At 41.8% G+C, this 19,757-nt stretch overlaps 1 protein-coding gene across 1 annotated transcript in view; it reads left to right on the top strand.

The window, feature by feature from the left end:
- The first annotated feature begins 716 nt into the window (after window positions 1–716).
- The window catches only part of NRK (Nik related kinase), a 72,222-nt gene continuing 53,181 nt past the window's right edge, over window positions 717–19,757 (top strand). Inside the window, exons 1-6 of the mRNA XM_063313474.1 lie at window positions 717–777; window positions 9,043–9,099; window positions 12,811–12,936; window positions 15,661–15,771; window positions 17,435–17,525; window positions 18,659–18,789. Of these exons, the coding sequence (XP_063169544.1) occupies window positions 9,085–9,099; window positions 12,811–12,936; window positions 15,661–15,771; window positions 17,435–17,525; window positions 18,659–18,789 (474 nt within the window). The 5' untranslated portion in view covers window positions 717–777; window positions 9,043–9,084. The remainder of the gene's footprint in view (window positions 778–9,042; window positions 9,100–12,810; window positions 12,937–15,660; window positions 15,772–17,434; window positions 17,526–18,658; window positions 18,790–19,757) is intronic.

The raw sequence follows: 19,757 nt of genomic DNA, 5'->3' as shown, positions 1-19,757 counted from the left end.
GCATTAAGTGGAAGCAACGGGGGGGAAATTAACTTATTTTAAACATCATTTGCATTCTTAACTGAAGCAGAAGTTACTGTTAAGTTTTTGTGCACCAGTCTATGGAACTCCACACAGTTTTGCTGTGGTGTCTTGACCTTAACTGAGGTCTGGACACACTTTTCTCCATCTCCTTTCCAAGCTGTTTTTAGAAAATGGAATTGCCTGACTTTGGGTGAGGTTGACTCTAGTTTAATTTTGTGTTCTGTTCATGTTCTACAAGAATAGATGTGGCTCCCTTGCATGGACATTCCAACATTCCAGAATTTCTCATCCACAGTGCTTGGAAACATACGTCTTTTCTTTTGGTCTTAGTTTGCTCCAGATAGGAAATGCTCCTTTCCTGCTGGTGGATTCTTGGGGTAGGTGGGCATTAAGCTACCTACCTATTGTTTTAATAAAACAAAGGGATTTTATCCTCATTTTATAGACTGTGTTTAAAAGGCACCTTTGAACATAAAAAAGGCTACATTTCACCCATGTAGTTTTCCCTATAGGTTCTTGAATGGTTGAGTGTGTAGAGTGCGCATAACCATCAGCTGTGGTTCATAAACCACAAGATGCTAAGCCAAACAAACCATATACTGCAATGATTGGATGCAGTCTGTAAAACTCAGCCAAGAAGCTGATCTTTTCAAGAAGCACATTAACTCCAATTTAATTCTTTTCTAGGATCCAGCTGGAATATTTGAACTAGTACAAGTCGTTGGAAATGGGACATATGGGCAAGTCTATAAGGTATGGGATATTTTTGAAGGATGGATGGATGAATGAATACATATATTTAATGGCAACTGGGTACAGTTCATTTCTGAACTGAGATATTAGTACAAACCATGGCTTGGCAACCTTAAACATATGATTTGCATTTTCTTCAGTTTACAAACCATGGTTGTTCAGCAAGCAAATCTGGATAATAGCGATGGTTTGGAATGGTTTTGCAAGCTACATTTTATTCTGACTGTGGTCTGTAATATGCATGAATTCATGAGCCATGATGAAGACGATGGTTTACCATGAGAACAAGAGTGGGGTTATGTTGATATGTGCTGGACAGTTGTGAAAAAAACACCCAGAGAAGTTTGACATTGTGGTTCTCTTACAGTATGTTTGTACATTCAAATGTTGGTATGGGTTTCTGACTGTGTTTATGACAAATGCTGATTCAGAGCTGCAGTGGAGGTAATGGCCTCTACTTGCAGCAGCTTCCTGTTCCTGTACCCTTCAAGGAAGTGTTGAAGGATACCAGGAAACTGTGATTAACCATAATTTCTTGCTATATTCACATGACAAATTATGGATCAAGCCAGGATAGCACTTTTCAATTTTAAACATGGTTCATCTTTAGGTAAGTTATAATAGGGTTGGATAAGTAAAATGTTTCCATGTTTGTACAACATGCTAAGCCAAACTTTGTTTACCCATAGTTTGTCTAATAAACTATTATTGGTTAGGTTCACATAATTCACCAAGTCAAACTTTGGTTTATTAGCTGCAATGCTTGGATTCTCTAAACTATGGCTGTTTGATTTTGGCTTAGCCAGTTCAGCCTCAGTGAATTGAGTGTATATGGCTTAGTGTTATATTATGAGCAGACCTGATCAACACTGCTGGCTTAACCAAATATATTTTAAAAATCTTGATTTACTACAATACTGAACCCCATCACAGCGGATTGAAGTTGGATACAGTATCCTGGCTTGCTTGGAAGTCATTAACCATGATTTTAATGTTAGACATAATAGCTAATGAGGGCTTCCTGGCTGATTTCTCTGCTGATGGAAAGGGAAGAGTGAAGCAGACATGTTTTGGCAGAGGAACCGTGTTCCTATATCAGTTTGTTAAGCCAAACCTCAAAACATCCAAATGTAGCCGGTGATTAATGCAAGCAAGTCTTTGGGGAGTGTGATGCTGTCATGGAACTAATTCCATCTGATTATAAAGCTCTGAGCATCTTTGATTGATGGTTGAACATCCATTCCAACTGTTTTGCTGACGTTCACTTCCTCACTTATGCTTCTTGTGGTTATTGTGCAACTTTTGTGCCGTTTGGATATAAAATAAGCAATTGTGCATATCACAGCAGGAATCTGCTTTTATCCATGATGGATATTTGAAACTATTTTTTTTTAGAAAATACATCTTGGAGCCTTGATCTGTCACTCATCAATCAAGTGTGAAAACAGATGCTTTGGTTGGGTCTACAGGTTGTCCTAAAGCCACAATAAGTGTTGTGGAATGTATGCCTTAATTCAGCGTGAGAACCCAACTCTTGTTTGTATATCACAGCTTGTAGCTTAGGACAGACTTCCTAAGATATGTGGACTTTAAAACCAGCACTGGGGAATGTTGGCTACGATAGGGTACAATCCTGCAGTGCCTTAAAGCTGGTAAAAGAAGCTGGGTTGGAGTAGGAAGTCTGTTTGGAGGTGGGAGAAATGGATTAATCATGCAAAATCAAGTAGTTTGGAGAACTTTTAAAAATTATTTTTAAAAATGCCCAGCGATAGGGCCTCTCTGTGCCAGAAATAGGAAAGGGTTGCATTGTGCAGGCATGTGGTTTTCACGAGGCCTGCTGGATGCCTTACAACCATTTCATGTTCTGCCCTCTATCCAAATAGGAGGATCCAAAGCTGGCTTGGTGGGACTCCATTAAGCCCAGGAGCTGTTTTGTGGTTTGGGGGAAAGTACATCTTCCTGTTTCCTATATTTCTGGGTTTTGCCTAAAAGCATCCAACTGAACATCTAGGAGACAGCCTTTCTCCTAAGCAGAGGAAAGAACAACATAAAAGAGAGCTTGTATTTTGGGAAGGAGGTAGAAGCCGGAGCAGGAGGCATCTTGTGGGTTTGTTTAAATTATGAAGGGTGGAAACAGCCTATCTATCACATAGAAGCCTGCACTGGAGAACAGTGCCTTAGGCAAGAGTTGAAGGCTAAATTTGAGAAATACTTACCAGGAAGTGCTGAAAGAGAAAATCCTGTTAACGAACACAGGGTGGAAGAAGAAAATAATTCCATTATGGTGCTGAGCTTCCAATCTGTTGACTGTTTCCTCTAGATAAGGGTTGCCAACTGCTTACATGTTCTTTGATTTGAGGAAAAAAAAAAAGGAATCTTCTTTTGTCTTTACTGACCTAGCTTCGGATGCAGAGATGCAGGAAAACCAAAGACATTGGGGGTGGGGGTGGGGAACATTCCTTCCTGTATCCTCTTACAATAATGTGGCGTCCTTATTACTTAGACTCAACACTCCTCCTCTGTGTTTTGATTTATTTGCAGCACTACCCCCTTCTTCCATGTCTGTCTCAGCTTCTTCAGATGCTTCGTGTCCATGTTAATTCCTGTCTCACCTAAATGGATTTGACTGACCTATAAAATTGCAAATTGTTGCAGGCTTCTGACACTGCAGCACTGTGAGGTTTACATCCTGGGTTTATATGTGGGAAAGAGCTGACCCACTTTTGTTGTTAAGAAGTAGGCCAGGTTTTGCTTTAAGACAGTTTTTAGCACCCTCGGTTTTGTGGTGTGCACTTGCTAAATTTAAGCTTTGGGATTTGAGAATAAAAATGTGTCAAGCTTTAGCTTAATCATAATCTTTTCGGCTTCTTTTTGTCTGTTTCTGTCCCTCTCTAGTATTTGTGACTTGCAACTCAGTTCCAAGTGTACCATTACAGGTACTGGATGGTGTGTAAAGACTAACTAAACATGTAAATCTGCAAGGGGTAGTATTTTGTTTCAGAGTCCAAAACCTGGTGGATCAGAACAAGTCAAAAGTCTTGAAAGTGAAGAACACTTAATATTAGGGACTGCATCAGAAATTCTTCAGGTCCTGGTGTGAGTTCCTTTGGCCCTTTTTGAGCAAAGACAGAAGAAGTATTGAGCCCAATGCCCCAAGGTTCAGTTATTGGCCCTCAACTTCCACATTTTTTATGAGTGGCTTAGAATTTGAGGGATTACAAAGTAGAGGGAATGTGTATCAGAGTTGCAACTGACACAGCACTGGATGGGACAGCTGACACAACACTCAGAACAATCTTGATCAGTTGGAGAAATGGGCTAAAGGTAACAGAAGGAAACTGAACAGACTAGTGCTTAATTATGCACATGGGAAATGGATATCAGAAGCATAGGTATAGAAAGGGAATACCAGGTTTAGCAACTGGACTTATGAAAAAGATTTTGGAACAGCAATTGATTACAAAATGAATATGAGTCAATAGGGTGATGTGGCTGCAATAGGAGGCAACTGCAGATGTCTAGTATCCAACTCATGGGAAGAAATTCCATTTTATTCTGCATTGGTCAGACCCCATCTGGAGTAGAATGTCCAGTTCTGGATACCACATGTTAAGAATATTTCAGACAAGCTGAAATAGATTCCAAGAAGGGCAAAAAGAATGACCAGGCGATTAAAAACTAAGTCTGAGAAAAGGGAGATTGAAGGAAAGTTTAGTCCTGAGAAGAACAGACTGGGAGAGGGGATCATCTTTCATTTTTCAGAAATCTGAAGAGGTGTCATGCAGAAGAAGGGTGAAACCTAGTTTCTATCATCCTAGAATACCCAATGTGGAATAATTACCTTACGTTATAGGAAAGCAGATTTCAGTTGAAGGTTTGGATACTCAAAACAATCCCATGAACGTCTCTCCCATTTTTTGAAAGCCTAAATAAATAAATTGAATTAAAAAATAATCACTTACTGCCCTCCAGCAAATGGGAGGGTGGCCCTACTTTTGATGAAAGCTTGGAATCTTCTGCAGGAACAAGAAGGAAGAAGGCTTTGCAACAGCTTTGTTTGTGATGGGCAGGCGGTATGATACCACTGGATTGGCACGGCCAATTATAAATATGAAGAACCACTTCCAACTTCTGAATCTGGCTTCCAGGAAGAAGTTCCACACCTGAATCTTCCTAAAAAGGCCTTGCTTAATGTCTTGCTTCTAAGAGGGCTCAGCCAGATGTTTCTTAGAGGCCCTTAGTGAATTGTGTCCCTTCTTCCCCAGCTGCTAGTATATCAAAGCAATTTAGCTATTGGCTGTTCTGTTTGGGGCTTATGGGAACCAGAGGCTAAAGTCTCCCCAGAGCTGATTTCTGTCCCCAGTATATAAATTATCTCAAAAGTCAAAGTAGGAGCAGAACAGTCCAAGGATTTAACTAATCTCTGATATAATATCTGACATTGGGGTGCACATAAGGAGTCGAGTACGGATTCTCTGCCTTGGGCAGAGAATGAAACCTTTCCCACCTTACAAGCAGAATGCAGGAGGATTTTAACTTTTGGAGATTATTCCTGAAAAGTTTTCTCCAAAAATGATTAAAGCCAAAGGGACAGGTCTTTGTTAGAAATTAAACCCATTGGGGGCACTTCTCCATTCATTATGGCAGAAGAGCTCATTAAATCGAGAAAACTATGAATCTTCCCTGATTAGCTGTCATCACAGGCGATGTAAAATTTTGTAAACCTTAAAAAATTCACCACTTATTGAAATGTAATCCTCTTTTTTTTTTTTTAATGTCTGTATGTATTAAACTATTGCATTTTTCCCTGTGGGTATTATGAATTAACCAGAATTAGCCATAGACCTCTGCACTCCATTAAAGTAATTTCCCAGGAATTATTCCTATCAGTATTCATGTAACTTCATTAGTAGCCAATGGATAAGGCTTAAGTCCCATAAATTTTCTTTTTCAATCCAGTTTTATTGCAACCACTGGCCAGTACTTTCAATAAATTAACATGTGCAAGGATTCCCCAGGGATCTGGTGATTCTTGATTTAACTGACCAGGGAAATCAGCAGAATATTTCATTCTAGGCAAAGTCTGGAACTTAAATTAGGGTGCCAGGTTGTCTGGAAGGGTTTCATACTACCCTGTGAAAGTTTCAATGCCTGGAAACATTTGAAAACAATAGCTTCTTATAAAGGAACACGAACTGTGACATCAGCTGGATACAAACTGAGGGCAAATCTCTGGGATACAACAAGTATTTTGCAACATCAATCTGTGCATGTGAGAGATTCTGATGCACATCTGTGTAGACCAGGGTTTCTCAACCAGGGTTCGGTGGCACCCTTGGGTTCCACGAGAGGCCACTAGGGGTTCCCTGGGAGATCACAATTTATTTAAAAATTATTTCAAATTCTGGCAACTTCACATTAAAGAGGTAAGTTTCATCCTTTATTTTCAGTTTAAGAACACTGTTAATGCATGTATACAGGCCTACCCATGAAACGAATATAACAACTTTGTAACTTCTGGCCTCTCTTTGAGCCTGAATGTGCAGGGGGTCCCCAAAGCCTGAAAAATATTTCAAGGGTTCCTCCAGGGTCAGAAGGTTGAGAAAGGCTGGTGTAGATCCTGAGTGATTTTAAGGAAGTTGGAGAAGACCATTGTCCTGTCTCCCTACCCTGCTCTATTATCATCTGTGTTCCTTTGAAAATAACCATCCAAAATTTTGGAGGGATATGGTAAACAAAGTTGGGATGTATTGGGGAATTTGCCCAAAGTTGGGTAGAGGTTCTGGAAAAGTTATCCAAGAGGTAAACCCTGAGATTGAGTGCCAGCTAATACTGAATTCATGTTGGTGGGTGTTCACATTCAGGGAATAGAATTTGAGAATCCTCTATCATAAGGATAAAACCTTCCTTAGTTTAGCCGATGCCAGTGTTTCTCACCCTCAACAACTTTAAGATGTGTGGACTTCAACTCCCAGCATTCCCCAGCCAGCCATGAATTCTGGGATTTGAAGTCCACACATCTTCAAGTCACTGAGGTTGAGAAACACTGGTCTATGCTTATGCCAGCTCCCCAACCCTCAGTTTCCTTGCTGACAGTGTGTGAGTAGTCATATTTATCAAATAATACATTAACATATTCAAATATGCTCAATGTGTCCATTATTTTTGTTGGGGAAAATAGCAGTTCTTTGGGATGGGGGTGTTGGTTAACTGGCTTTGAGCAGTTAGAGTGAGGAAGGGGAAAAAAAGGACATTTTATTCCTGGGGCATGAAGCTATAAATCATTTGTAATTTCTTTTATTCAAAATAAGCGTATCTTGCTTTTTTATCTAGCAACTGACCTTCAAGGCAAGCTAAGAATTAAAAAAAAAATGCACACCCAATAAATTAGATGTCAGCCAGCCTGGGAGGGCTTAAGATTGCCAGACAGTGCTGGTTGTTCAGAGGTGGGATTTGGAAAGTGTCTGGTATAGAAATGGGTTGATTATGTGCTATCAAGTTGGTGTTGACTCTTAGCAACCACTTACATTTTCTCCATAATGATCTGTCCCCAGCCTGGTCTTCCAAGAGTGCACTCATCACCACTGTAACTGAATCCATCCACCTTGCTGTTGGTCATGTTTCCTTCCACCTTTCCCAGCATTACAGCCTTCTCCAGAGAGCTGGGTCTTCTCCTAATGTGTCCAAAATATGCTAATTTGAGCCTGGTCATTTATGAGAACTCTGGGTTGATTTGTTTGATGATCCCTTTGTTTTCTTGGCTGTCCACAGTATTCTCAGGAGTTTTCTCCAAAATGTAGTGATTCAAATGTCATCTCCCAAAGATGCTTTGGCCATGAAAATAGCCCTTGTCTGCAGCCCCTTTAAACAGCGGTCTTTTTCCAGGATACCATACATTCCCAGGAAAAGGCGTAGCTCCATTATGGTATTTGGAGATCAAACCCAAGTTGCTGCACAGCCCTAGCATCTGACAGGTTGGGGTATAATACTTGGAAGGTTGAGAGTTCTATAGGGGAAGATGTGTTTGACATGCCAAATATCCCCTTATCAGTCCTTTACGATCACTATTGAAAAGGATTAAACCAGGTGATATATGAGATTTTTCTCTGTCCACAGTTCTAGAGAGCCACTGACATTCAGAATAGGCAATTCTGGACTTGATGGATAAAATAATCTGGAAGAATTGAGGCTGGGGAACCAACAGTTTCCTGGATTGACATGACCATTATGTCAACAGATCATAACCTCCCAACCTCAAGGTCTTCAGGTGCTCCACCAAGAATCCATTATTTTGGAAGGAAGAAGCCAGGAGTTTAAACTTTTGAAAATATACAGTATCTTTGCAACTGTAGTGGGAAATCAACTGTGGCATATGGCTTAATTCTGGTATGCAGTAAGGTTTGCAATCTAGCCAAATCATCTGTGAGCCTTCTGCCAAGTGAAGATGAAAAGTCAAGCTAAGCTGTGAAGTGTTGGGAACTCCATGATTTATCGCTAAATCCTAGTCATGAAAGCCTGACATAATCTGATCAGATAAAAGGCAGTTATTTCCTTAGTTCCTAGAATTAAGAATTCAGATGCCTGGAAAATATTTGGATTTTTTGAATATGCATACTTTCCTTCTTTGGGTCAGATCCAGCCAGTGTCTTCTGTTTTGCCTTGAAGGTTATTCAGAAAGAAAAAGAAAACAAAAACAAAAACTAGGGAGAGTGAAGGACTAGTTACCCATTGTGATTAGAGCAGCCATATAGGAACTTAATGGAACAAATGCTACAGATGAAATGCTTTGAAGCCCTTATGGAAAACGGTCTCATTTGATGGTGGCAGTAGTTCTGTTATCTACCATCATTTAGCCAGGTTGAAATGAAGATTTTCTTTTGGCAAAATTGATTATTAATCACTGAAGGGCCTCACTCTCAAACTAACCACAACAAAACAAATCCGGCCTTAGCAGAGCAGGGTAATTGATCAGATTCCTAAAACATTTTGCTGATTGGAAATCCAGGTGTTTGCACAGAGGAGACTCACTTTCCTGTAGATGGTCATGTTGTCCCCGCTCTGGATATCACCCTAGCAGCTGAATATTGATTTCCTGTTAGTTGCTGTGCAAATTGCTTTCCTTGCACTGGATCCAGCTTTGGAACACCAGTTGATAGTGATGTATTTCAAAACGATTGATTCAATTTGTTGGTTGATACAGGCAATTTACTCTTCATGATTAGGCTTACGTGATGGTCTTATTTGCTTGGTTTCTTCTCTTCCCAGGGTCGCCATGTGAAGACAGGACAGCTTGCAGCCATCAAGGTGATGAACGTGACCGAGGTGAGCAAAGGCTTGGCTTGTCTTGGCTAGGAAAAATGAAGAAGGCGTCCCCTGAAATACCCACCCAAAGATGATGAATTGTTGCATTTGAGATTGACACAATGAATGGAATCTAGGCAGTGAAGTTAAGGGGAGGGTTTTTATCCGGCAGAAGGGATAATGTTGTGGGTCCTGTTGGCCAAGGAGCTTTGTTTGGCGGGATCCAGAAGAAGCGTTTTTTCTGCTGTGGCCCCCACCCTCTAGAACATCATTCCCCCCAAAGTGATGTTGGCCTCAACCCTCCTGCCCTTCTGGAAGGCCCTCAAAACATGGATCTGCCATCGGGCTTGAGGATCCCAATGAAGTATAGAGCCTGTCCAATGGTTATATTGTATACAGTTAGAGTACACTCTCCTCTGTCTTTTTATTATTGTATTTTAAATGTAGCTTTTAATTGTATTTTTAATTGATTTTCATGGTTGGAAGGCTATGATTGTTTCTTGGGTTTTAACTGTGGATGCCACGCACAGTCGCATTAAAGTGAGATGGGCGGCCATATAAATGTAAGAAATAAATAAATATTCAGATAATGATAGTGACACTGGCAGGGATTGCAATTGGACTGGATTAGCCCCTACTGCAGAGCGCTTTCTGCCTTCCTCCTGCTCTATTCATTGGTATTCATTTATTTATATCTATTTATGTCTATTCTGACATATTTATCCTCAGAGACGGAGTAAAAAGCATTTTTCGGAGTTCCCTTTTCTACAAGGCCAAAATCCTGCCTCCAAGTAATAGACTGTCAGCCCCACTAGGTAGACCAGATCACGACATCAACTCCACCAGAAGGTTAAAGCTCCTTTTAATGAGATTGGCTCTAATAACAGAATCTTGCAAGTCTGTCTGTGCTGGACCTTCTCTTCCTTCTTAGACTCCAGTGAATCAGGGAGGCATCTGCTTGTACCATTTCTGAATATTATCTCATTTCCCAGGGCTTAAAGAACGTTTCAGCCCCTTTTGCCTAGGTAACAGTTCTTGCGTATTTCCATCAAAGTCATCTTCCTTACTTCCTACGTGTTTCTCAGCCTTGGCAACTTGAAGATGTGTGGACTTCAATTCCCAGAATTCCCCAGCCAGCCATGCTGGCTGGGGAATTCTGGAAATTGAAGTCCACACATCTTCAAGTTGCCAAGGCTGAGAAACACTGCTCTACATAGACAAATCTGGAGGTGTCCTGGTGAGTTATAACATCCGTTATCTACTGGAAAGGCTATGAATTGACCAGCTCAGGTATTCAGATCATGGTTTATTTATGGAAGGAAGCATTCTGCCCGATATAAATTCAGCTCTTCACCCTCTGCTTTGGTTTGCAAAAGTGTGTTGTTTGCTTAGCTTGATTGACCCCTGGTGTAGGATTCGATTGTGATGGTGCAATTGGGGCACCACAGTTGACGATGCTCGTATATTTTTTGCTGGTTTGTTATGAGCAGAAGAGTCTCTTCCTGCTTATTTCTGGGTGATTATCTGTTTCCAGAGATAGCAGATAGGTTTCCTGTTGGTTTACGCTAGGCCCTGTTGGGTTTTCATAACATCCTGGCCTCTCACAACCCAGCCCCTTTGCTCTTTGGTATCTAGGGCAGAGGAACCACGTTGGCAAGGCCGAGGCAAGGAGAAGTTGTGGGTGCTCTTTCTGCTTCTGTGGTCCCCCTTCCCCATTTTTGAAAGGCAGAGGGAAGGGAACAGGGTTTAACCGCTCCTGTCCTGCTTTCTAAGCCAACCACAGATCTGAATAAGAGCAGCTTCAGTGGTTGCCCTTGCAAGCAGACGTCCTGAAATGCATTTGCTGTGTCTTGCTAGGAGGCTGGCAAATTCTCCTTTCAGCAGCTGCTTCTGACCCCTCTTGATCTCCAGCTTTGATCTGCTGAGCTGCTGTACGTGAGCTGCTCAGGCAGCAAGATGGAGGGAGGGTGGTTACCGTGGGATAATCAGCCCATCTGCCAGGCAGACCTCCTTCAGGAACGCGTTTCTGGGAGGGGTGTGGGAACTTCCCCCTTGCAGTGCCTGGATGTGAGAGTGAATCTGGGTTCTGCAAGCCTCGCTTCCTGAGATCTGATAAAGCAAAGTGGGTTGAGCGCTTCTTGGCAAGACTGAAGCCTGGTTGCTTTCTTTTGACTGAGGGGAAATGGTTCTGATTATAGGAGCTGAGAATGCTGGAGCTTAAGACTGGTGTTGCGGGCTGGCTTCATGCCAAATGATATGCATGGGGCTGAGTGTGAATAATCCCCATCGCTGTACATTGCATAGAATCTGGAACAGGAGTTCTCAGCCAGGGTTCCGTGGCACCCTTGGGTTCCGCGAGAGGTCCCCAGGGGTTCCCTGGGTGATCACAATTTATTTAAAAAATTATTTCAAATCCGGGCAACTTCACACGAAAGAGTTAAGTTCCATTCTTTATTTTCAGTTTAAGAACCCTGTTAATGCATATCTACAGGCCTACCCATGAAATGAATATAGTAATTTTGGAACTTCTGGACTATACTTGAGCCTGACTGTGCAGGGGTTCCCTGAGGCCTGAAAAATATTTCAAGGGTTCCTCCAGGGTCAGAAGGTTAAGAAAGGCTGATCTGGAATACTGAATATTCCAGAGGTTTATAGCATCCTGTGCATCGAGGATACCAACTACTATCTGGCTGCGAGCTGCATTTGTAGAACCGAGAAGGAGGGCCAAGACGACAAAAGCTATTTTAGTTTCCTTTACACTGAGATTCATGAGATTAAAATGTGGTTAATATGAGTAATATGATTATTGTCTCCATGGGTTCAATAATGTCTGCATTCTGTCCCTTTAAGAATACATTCATGACAAGTTTGCAAGGCTCTGGTAGGTGCCCCACAGACAGCCCCAGGACCATCATGGATTCCTCATTTTATTTCTGGGTGCTCTGTTCTCCTCAGGTGATTACCTGGAGCCTCCGATTGTGCCCCTTGGCCTTACCTCAGCATGGAGAACCTTGTCAAATGACATCTAGTCTTGCTCTGGGTTGAACATGGGGACTGAATTGGAAATCGAGGCAGCACGCGATCAGCCCCGGGATGGGGGAAGCTACTCTCAGTGCAGCAGATCCCCCTCTGGTCTCTAGGTGACGTTGGAAAAGGCCGTGAAATGGCTAATATTCAACTGAACTAAGTCTGCTGGTTGTTTTGCCTTGGTATCTTTCCATATGCCCTACCTAGTGAACAGTGTGGCTTTTTTTTAATGCAATCTATTGTCTATTCCACAACACTGATGTTCCATTTGCACTGATTCAGTAGTAAAACAATCCATGTAAGATGATAAATGAGCATGTTTCGAGCCAGTTGTTCACATGCATGCTATTTCCATGGGCTGAAAGGAAGAAGAATGCTAACCCAACGTTTGACTATGCCATGTATATTTTGCATATTAATGCGTAGTGAGTTTCAGAATAATTTATGAATGGAGGCACCGACCGTTTGGGATCAACAGTTATGTACATCAAGCAGCCGATGTCTCCTTCACATGCCAGAACTCTTTATATCCCATAATAAGCCAGACTAATATCTGCCCAGGGTTTTGGTTGCACCAAAATAAGAACACCCACAAAGACAAGCAGAAAGTGGTCTAATCTTCCTTGATCTCTTGTCAGAATTCTGGGGAAGCTCCCAAGATATTGTCACCGATGTTCTCACATCCCACCCTTTTGTTCATTTTAGGATGAGGAAGAAGAAATCAAACTGGAAATTAACATGCTGAAGAAGTATTCCCATCATCGGAACATTGCAACCTATTATGGTGCTTTTGTAAAGAAAAGTCCTGTGGGTCAGGATGACCAGCTATGGGTAGGTCTCTACTTCTCTTTGCCTGTACTTAATACACTTATTTGGAAGTTTAGCTACTCTCAGTTCCCATTTAGGGACTAGTCTGTTCTTGTATTGCTTCCCTAACTGAGTGAATTGTATTCTTCCAGAGTTTCAGTTAAGTAAGAGCAATTCTCAGAGGTGCAGTGGAGGAAGATGAGCAAGCTGCAAAAAATGCCCAGCTTTCTATTGTCTTAAGTGTGTTTTGTGTTCCTCTGCCACAGCTTAGTTCTCTTTGCATCTTTCCTCCAGATTCCCCTGTGTCACCAATGGGCACATATGCCAGTTTCATTTAGGTGCACTAGTCTGGGTCTACCATTGCATTAAGATATGTTTAGAAGATGCCCTATTGATGCATGATTGTGGCCTTTATCTTGTAAATTCGTACACTAAAGACCCTTGATGCAGGTAACTTTAGTGTACCATCTGTGGCTGGCCTCACACATCTTCCTAGACCAAGGCTATAATGGGTTGGTTGTGGGAACCCAGGCATTGTCTCAGTATGTGCTAGCCATGCAATCTCCTTAAGCCACAATAATGTGGTTGTTGGTTGGTTGGTTTCTTTTGCTTGGTTGTAGCATGCAGTCTTAACAAAGCACTTGAGTTCTGTTAATCTGAGTATAGCATCTGGAAGATAGGATTTAACCTTTGTGCAGCCAGAATTGGACTTCTAGGCTCAGGTTGAGGGCCTGGTAGCTGGCTCCTAACTTCATGTCCCATGTGTATTTTTTTTTTTTAAATAAATAAAAGAGATCCTGTCCTCTCTACCTTCTCCTTCCTTTTCTAGAAGAAGACACCAAGCTATGACTGAATCTTTGCTCGGTAGTATCTCTTATGGATGCCGAATGCCTGCTAAAATGGGAGGGGGAGGAAGTTAGGACTGGTCAGGGAGGGACTGGAGGGGGCTGAGAAACCTGTTTGTGAGTGAATGAGCCTCCAATGGGTATTTTGTCTGGAGCCTTATCATCCATGGATTTAGACATTGCAGATCATGCCAAAATGCAGAACGCTGCATTCTCCTAGTCTTCAGGTCTTCACTAATCTTATAATTTTGTGGCTGCACTGGGAGATTGGCCACAGTTATTGACCATCTGGAAGCTGACTGATAGCCGCTGTAATTGTCATTTTGCACAGTTGTCCATGAAATTAGTAATTGTGATTAGAGCAAAGGAACCTAATGGGAAGCAATTGGTGTTTGAGCCCTTAGAATATTGCTGTAGTTACTGTAAAAGGGTTACACTGGGGTGGGGGGGAGCTTAAGCAGCTAATTCTCTATATGTGCATGCTTGTTTTTAATGTTAATATTTAAACTGTATACTGTATGTGAGTGCACTGAAATTCATTGTCCATATCCATTTTTTTTTTGCTGGGGGGGATACGGTTGATTTGTGCACATGGCAAAAGGGGTCTCTACGGAGAAAGAAAGTGATTCCAAAATATTATCATATTCCAGTGGCTTTGATTAAGTTTAAGAAAATGTAAACATGCTGACAAATCGTTCTTTGGGAACTCTCCAAAATTTATTTGTACAGATGCAGTTCAAACAGCTTAACAGACTAATGGGGGGTGTCTGTTAAAGTCAAATGTCTGTTAAATAACAAATGGGCCACAAACTAAAACAAAAGAAAAAGAAGGCCCAAATCACAGCCAAGAAGCAAGAAGAAGCCCAAACCATAGACATTTGGACCACAGGGCTAAGGTTGAAGGTAGTGGAGTGGTAGATCCGCGTGTCAAAAGGTGAGCTGCAGATGAGAGGCCTACTGAAGGCTGTGGATCAAGCCTGGGAATCCTGGATCCAGAAGGATAACCCAGAAGTCTGATCCAAGAGTCAAAGAAGCTTCTAGAGCAGTGTTTCTCAACCTTGGCAACTTTAAGAGGTGTGGACTTCAACTCCCAGAATTCCCTGGTTGCCAAGGTTCAGAAACACTGCTCTAGAGGCATCCAAGAGAGAGGCGGAGGACATCAGCAGACCAGTCACTGGGCAGTCTCCACTGTGATGACCCTCCAAATTTAGTAGATTTTGTCTGTTAAATCTGAAGTTCACCAAACGGAGGTCCATTAAAGTGACACTCTACTGTTGTTGCTTTATAAAGCAAATCTAAACTTAGTTCCAATGAGGTTTGATGCAGGCAGTGCATCTGGGTTGTTGTGATAATGTTTCTTCTTCTGTGTTAGTTCGTGGTGGTTTTCTTTTGTTCTGACCCTACTGATCTTCTTGCAAGCTTCCTTGAGTCATTGGAAGTAGGGCAGGATCAAAATGATTGAATCAATACATTTTAAAAAAATACATGCTAGTAAACAAGGCAAGGCATCATTTTCCAGATTTGAATTACCAAGGAACAGCATTACCAAAGCTGGATTAAATATTACACCCAGCCATTAAGTGATTTGCTTGGGTGTAGCTTAGCGTACTGCGTGACCTTGATCATTACGGTTGTAAAGCACAATATATGTCTCAGTGCGATCTAGAATCCAGCCAATGGTGGTTTAGTCAAGAAACTATGGCTTAGCATGATGGCTGAATCTACTTACAGTTTACTCTGGAAGTCTTAGTATTAAATATAGCTGTCCAAACCTAAAGCAAATGGTTTTAATGAAAATAGGGCAATTTTTATAGTTGCATCTAACTAGTCTACAGCGTAAACTCTCTGCATTGGGCAGCAATAATTTTGTTTTTGTTTTTATTTTTGTTTCTCAATTCCCCAGTTGGTAATGGAATATTGTGGGGCTGGGTCTGTAACAGATTTAGTGAAGAAGACAAAAGGGAATTCTTTCAAGGAAGACTGGATTGCATACATCTGCAGAGAGGTCCTTCGAGTGAGTATCCTCTTGTTGAAATTTTGAACAAAGTATCAAGGCTGAATTTGAAATTACAAGCATATAAGTTACATACCTTGTGGTCAGCTTCTCCAGGCATTGAGGGATCTATAGTATATATTGCATACATTGTACTGATTTGTTGCAGAGAAAGTCAACCTGGTGCCTTTCCAAAGTTTTGGATGATAACTCACATCCACCTTCTCCATTCACCAGCTGGGTGGGAATTGTGGAGTTGCACCCTGATGCCTCTTGAAGGCACTTGCTGGGAAAGGATCAGATTCTAGGTGGGAAGTATTACTTCCTACAGTTCCTCCTCCTGTTTTTTCTCAATTTGTTTGTAATGAGGTTCTCCCACCCACCCCCATTTGGCTTTTCACTTAACAGACCCTTGGAGGAGGGCCCTTGATTGCAGAAGCACAGAGGTCTCTGATCATTTTGGTCAGCAGACACATCTGGACTCCCAAGAGTTTGTAGGAGTCTCACAAAATGGCTACCCCGGTAAACATGAGCAATCACAAGTAGCCCGTGTGGCAGAAGGCAAACAGGTCAGGTTACTTTCCACCACCTTGTCTAGCAAATTTTACTTATTTATTTGCTAGGGTTTATACGTGTCAGCCCTTCAAGGTAAACCAGACCAGGAAACCAAAGTTATGAAGGCTATTACGACTTTTAATATAAGGTTACAGTAACAGAATCTACAAGTCCCCCCTCCCTCCCTTTATCTTCATGAGAACTAAGGAGGGTCAAGTCTGAGACGCTTCCTCAAATTCCATTTCTGGACCGGACTCAGATCTCTCTTATTTGACCATTGTTTTGGTTGTGGTTCTTCCTCCTGTTCCTCAGAGTTCTTCCTTCAGGCCATTGCAATAAGCTGCTCAGCTGAAAGATGACTGTGGAGTCCTTGGTGCTCTCTGAGCCTGGTTGTTTTCTTGCAGATGTTTCATTGCCAGACTAGGCAACATCTTCAGGAGAATGAAGATGTTGCCTAGTCTGGCAATGAAACATCTGCAAGAAAACAACAAGACTCAGAGAGCACCAAGGACTCCACTGTTCAACCCTGAGCTACAGAGATTCTCTTCGATTGGAACATGACTCTCAGTAGCTTATGCTCCTCACTGAAGTAATCAGATTAAAATCAGGATACTGTCTGTTGCCTTGGCTTACCTCTTTTGGTAGGCTGGCACACCCTCTTCCATACGAATCACTCTTGTTTTCTAAGGCCTGGAGATGTTCTTGTAAATAAAGATGAAATGAAAGAATGGTGGGCAGATGTGGTGGATTTCAGCGCTGCCGCAGATTCCCAGGAAGGAGGGAGCACATTCCAGGCAGATAAGAGGATTCACCGTCTGGAGACTGTTGCTGGGAAAGTTAAGAGGTTCAAGGTAGCTCTGCCCTAGAGTCTCCCAGGTTATTTACCCTTAGGTCAGTTGGAGTAGCTTTAGTCTGGCAAGATTCTGTCTGTACAGTGAGAGCAATGAAGATCTGGAGTTTGGATTATACTGACTTGACCCTGTTCTTGGGTATGACAGCATACACACAAGGGTCAGATTCCCTTTTCCACCATGTTGTAGCATTGGACCAGCCAAGATCAAAGTTCCTTCTACTCTGAATAGAAGCAGGAATGGGCAAGAAGGTTAAAACTGGGTAATCTTTCTTCTAGGGTCTGTCACACTTGCATGTTCACCACGTTATCCACCGAGATATTAAAGGGCAGAATGTGCTGCTAACAGAAAATGCTGAAGTGAAATTAGGTATGTATGGGATCCTTCTGGTTTTCATGCAGACTGTTATGGGCTACTGAAGAACGAGCAGCCCAGATTGTCTTAAATGCCACAAGCCTCTCATAAAAGAACTGAAGTATTGTCCAACTTCCTTTAAGTTTTCTCCCCATCTTTTTTTAAAACACTCTTCTTTTTGTAGAAGCTTTTACAGTTCCTTTGCCCCAAACATTTATTGCATTTGCATTTTTACAATGTTTATTGTCTTTTGGAAGCATCCCCTGAAGAGGAAATCTATCTATCTATCTATCTATCTATCTATCTATCTATCTATCTATCTATCTATCTATCTATCTATCTATCTATCTATCTATCTATCATCTTTCCTGTCCCTCTAGGGGAATTCTTAGAGGTTGCGAGTACTTTTAAGGGTTTCAACGTTTGTGAAATTCTTAAATCAGGCACGGTTTTCTGGATGGCTACATGGGTGTCACCATTTGTCAGATTTAACACTGAGGGTTAAGCTGCCTGAATGAGCAATCGAGTGCAGTTTAATGGCTACAATTAGAATATTCCTTTTTCGACCTCATCGGCAACTCAAGTGGAATCTAAGCCACATGTAAGCCCTGAAGCTCTTCAGATGCAGCAGGAAATCAGGAAGTGGTGACTGCTGCTTATGAGGAAAAGCTGCAGTGAGCAGAGGATCTCCACCGCTGCTTCTATGCCTGCCAGGGACAGACTGAAGACCCCTGGATCCAACTTTAGCCACGCCAGAGTTCTCCAGGCCATCATGTTCCCCAGAAGTTGTCTTCAACTCAAGGAAATCTCTACATTCTTTAACTTAATTTTGAAAGATTAACCCAGAAAGGGCTGCCTAATTCATTGGGAGCACATTTTTCATTGATCAGAAAGTTTTAGTTGATGAAAGTAATTCCTGGCTGGCCAATTATGGAGGTTCTAATTATTTTCAACTTGACCGGAAACTTTGTGCTTAACTCATGTCTTCCACTGCCCCTCACCCCCACCCCCGATCCAGGCCATAAGAAATCAACCCACATTCCTGCAGCTGTGAATCAAGCCAGCTTCTTAATCTTCTTTTTTGCAACCAATGATATGATTTGATGCAGCGTCTCACCTTATTTATTGCTGTGTGGGGTTTTTTGCAGTTGATTTTGGCGTCAGCGCTCAGCTGGACCGGACAATTGGCAGGAGAAACACTTTTATTGGGACCCCTTACTGGATGGCACCTGAAGTCATTGCTTGTGATGAAAACCCAGAATCGACATATGACTACAGAGTAAGTTTTCCCGTTGATGTCTGTCCGCCACTCCAAGCTGACGGAAAAGAATCATAGGCTTGGTCCTCATTAGGAGAAAAAAAAAATTCCTCCAACTGAACTTTGTGGTGGTATAAATGCTAGTATCAAATAAAAGCTGTGAGCATTTGTTTTTCCCAGATCAAAAATCCCGGGGGGGCAGGGGGGTCTGAAAAAAGGCACAGTACAGATAGCCTTATGCAAACAGCTGTAGCCATAAAGCATTGTATGTGTGTGTGTGTCTGTCATTATCTGACTGTCTGTCTGTCTCATCTATATCAATATATATCTCTATCTCTACTCTCATCTATATCTATCAGTATCTCTGTCTGTCTATCTATCTGTCTGTCATCTAGGAGAATTTGCATTTTAAAAGCCTGCAACAGAAACACTTACCTGCAGAAGAATGAAAGCCAGAGTGATCTGTATTTGGGGGGGGGGGGAAACCTTGTTGGGCCATTTAAAGCTTTTTTAAAAAAAAAATGGGGAAGATGGATAGAAAGTTTCTAGGTTACAAAACACTGCATATGTTATGAAATGTTCTGTGGATTGAATGCACCAGGCAGAAATATTGCTTTCCTAACACAGTCAGGAAAGTGAATAGAAAGTTTAGTGATTCTCACTTCCCAAATTCTCTTTCAGACACAGAGAGGCACACATGGCTGAACCTGTTCTGTTATATGTATATAGAAAAGGCCATTCTTTTTTCCTCTTTTTCTCAAAATCAGCTGCTTTGCTTAGCACTGCCTAGCCTTCATTCATAAACATTGCCTTTTATTCTCTCTGAAATCCAGCCTTCCTGGACTTTCAAGCCATTGTCATTTCTATCTCATCACCTTCTATGCTTCATGCTAATTTCCCCCCTTTTCTCCTCTTCCCCCCGTCCCATGGCATCAGTCAAGATGGCAGGCAGTCTCCTTTCTTTCGTTGCTTCCTCCTTGATCGATACC

This window comes from Candoia aspera, chromosome 12, assembly GCF_035149785.1.
Source record: "Candoia aspera isolate rCanAsp1 chromosome 12, rCanAsp1.hap2, whole genome shotgun sequence".
Taxonomy (NCBI): Eukaryota; Metazoa; Chordata; class Lepidosauria; order Squamata; family Boidae; genus Candoia; species Candoia aspera.
This window is presented reverse-complemented; position numbering and strand designations above follow the sequence as displayed.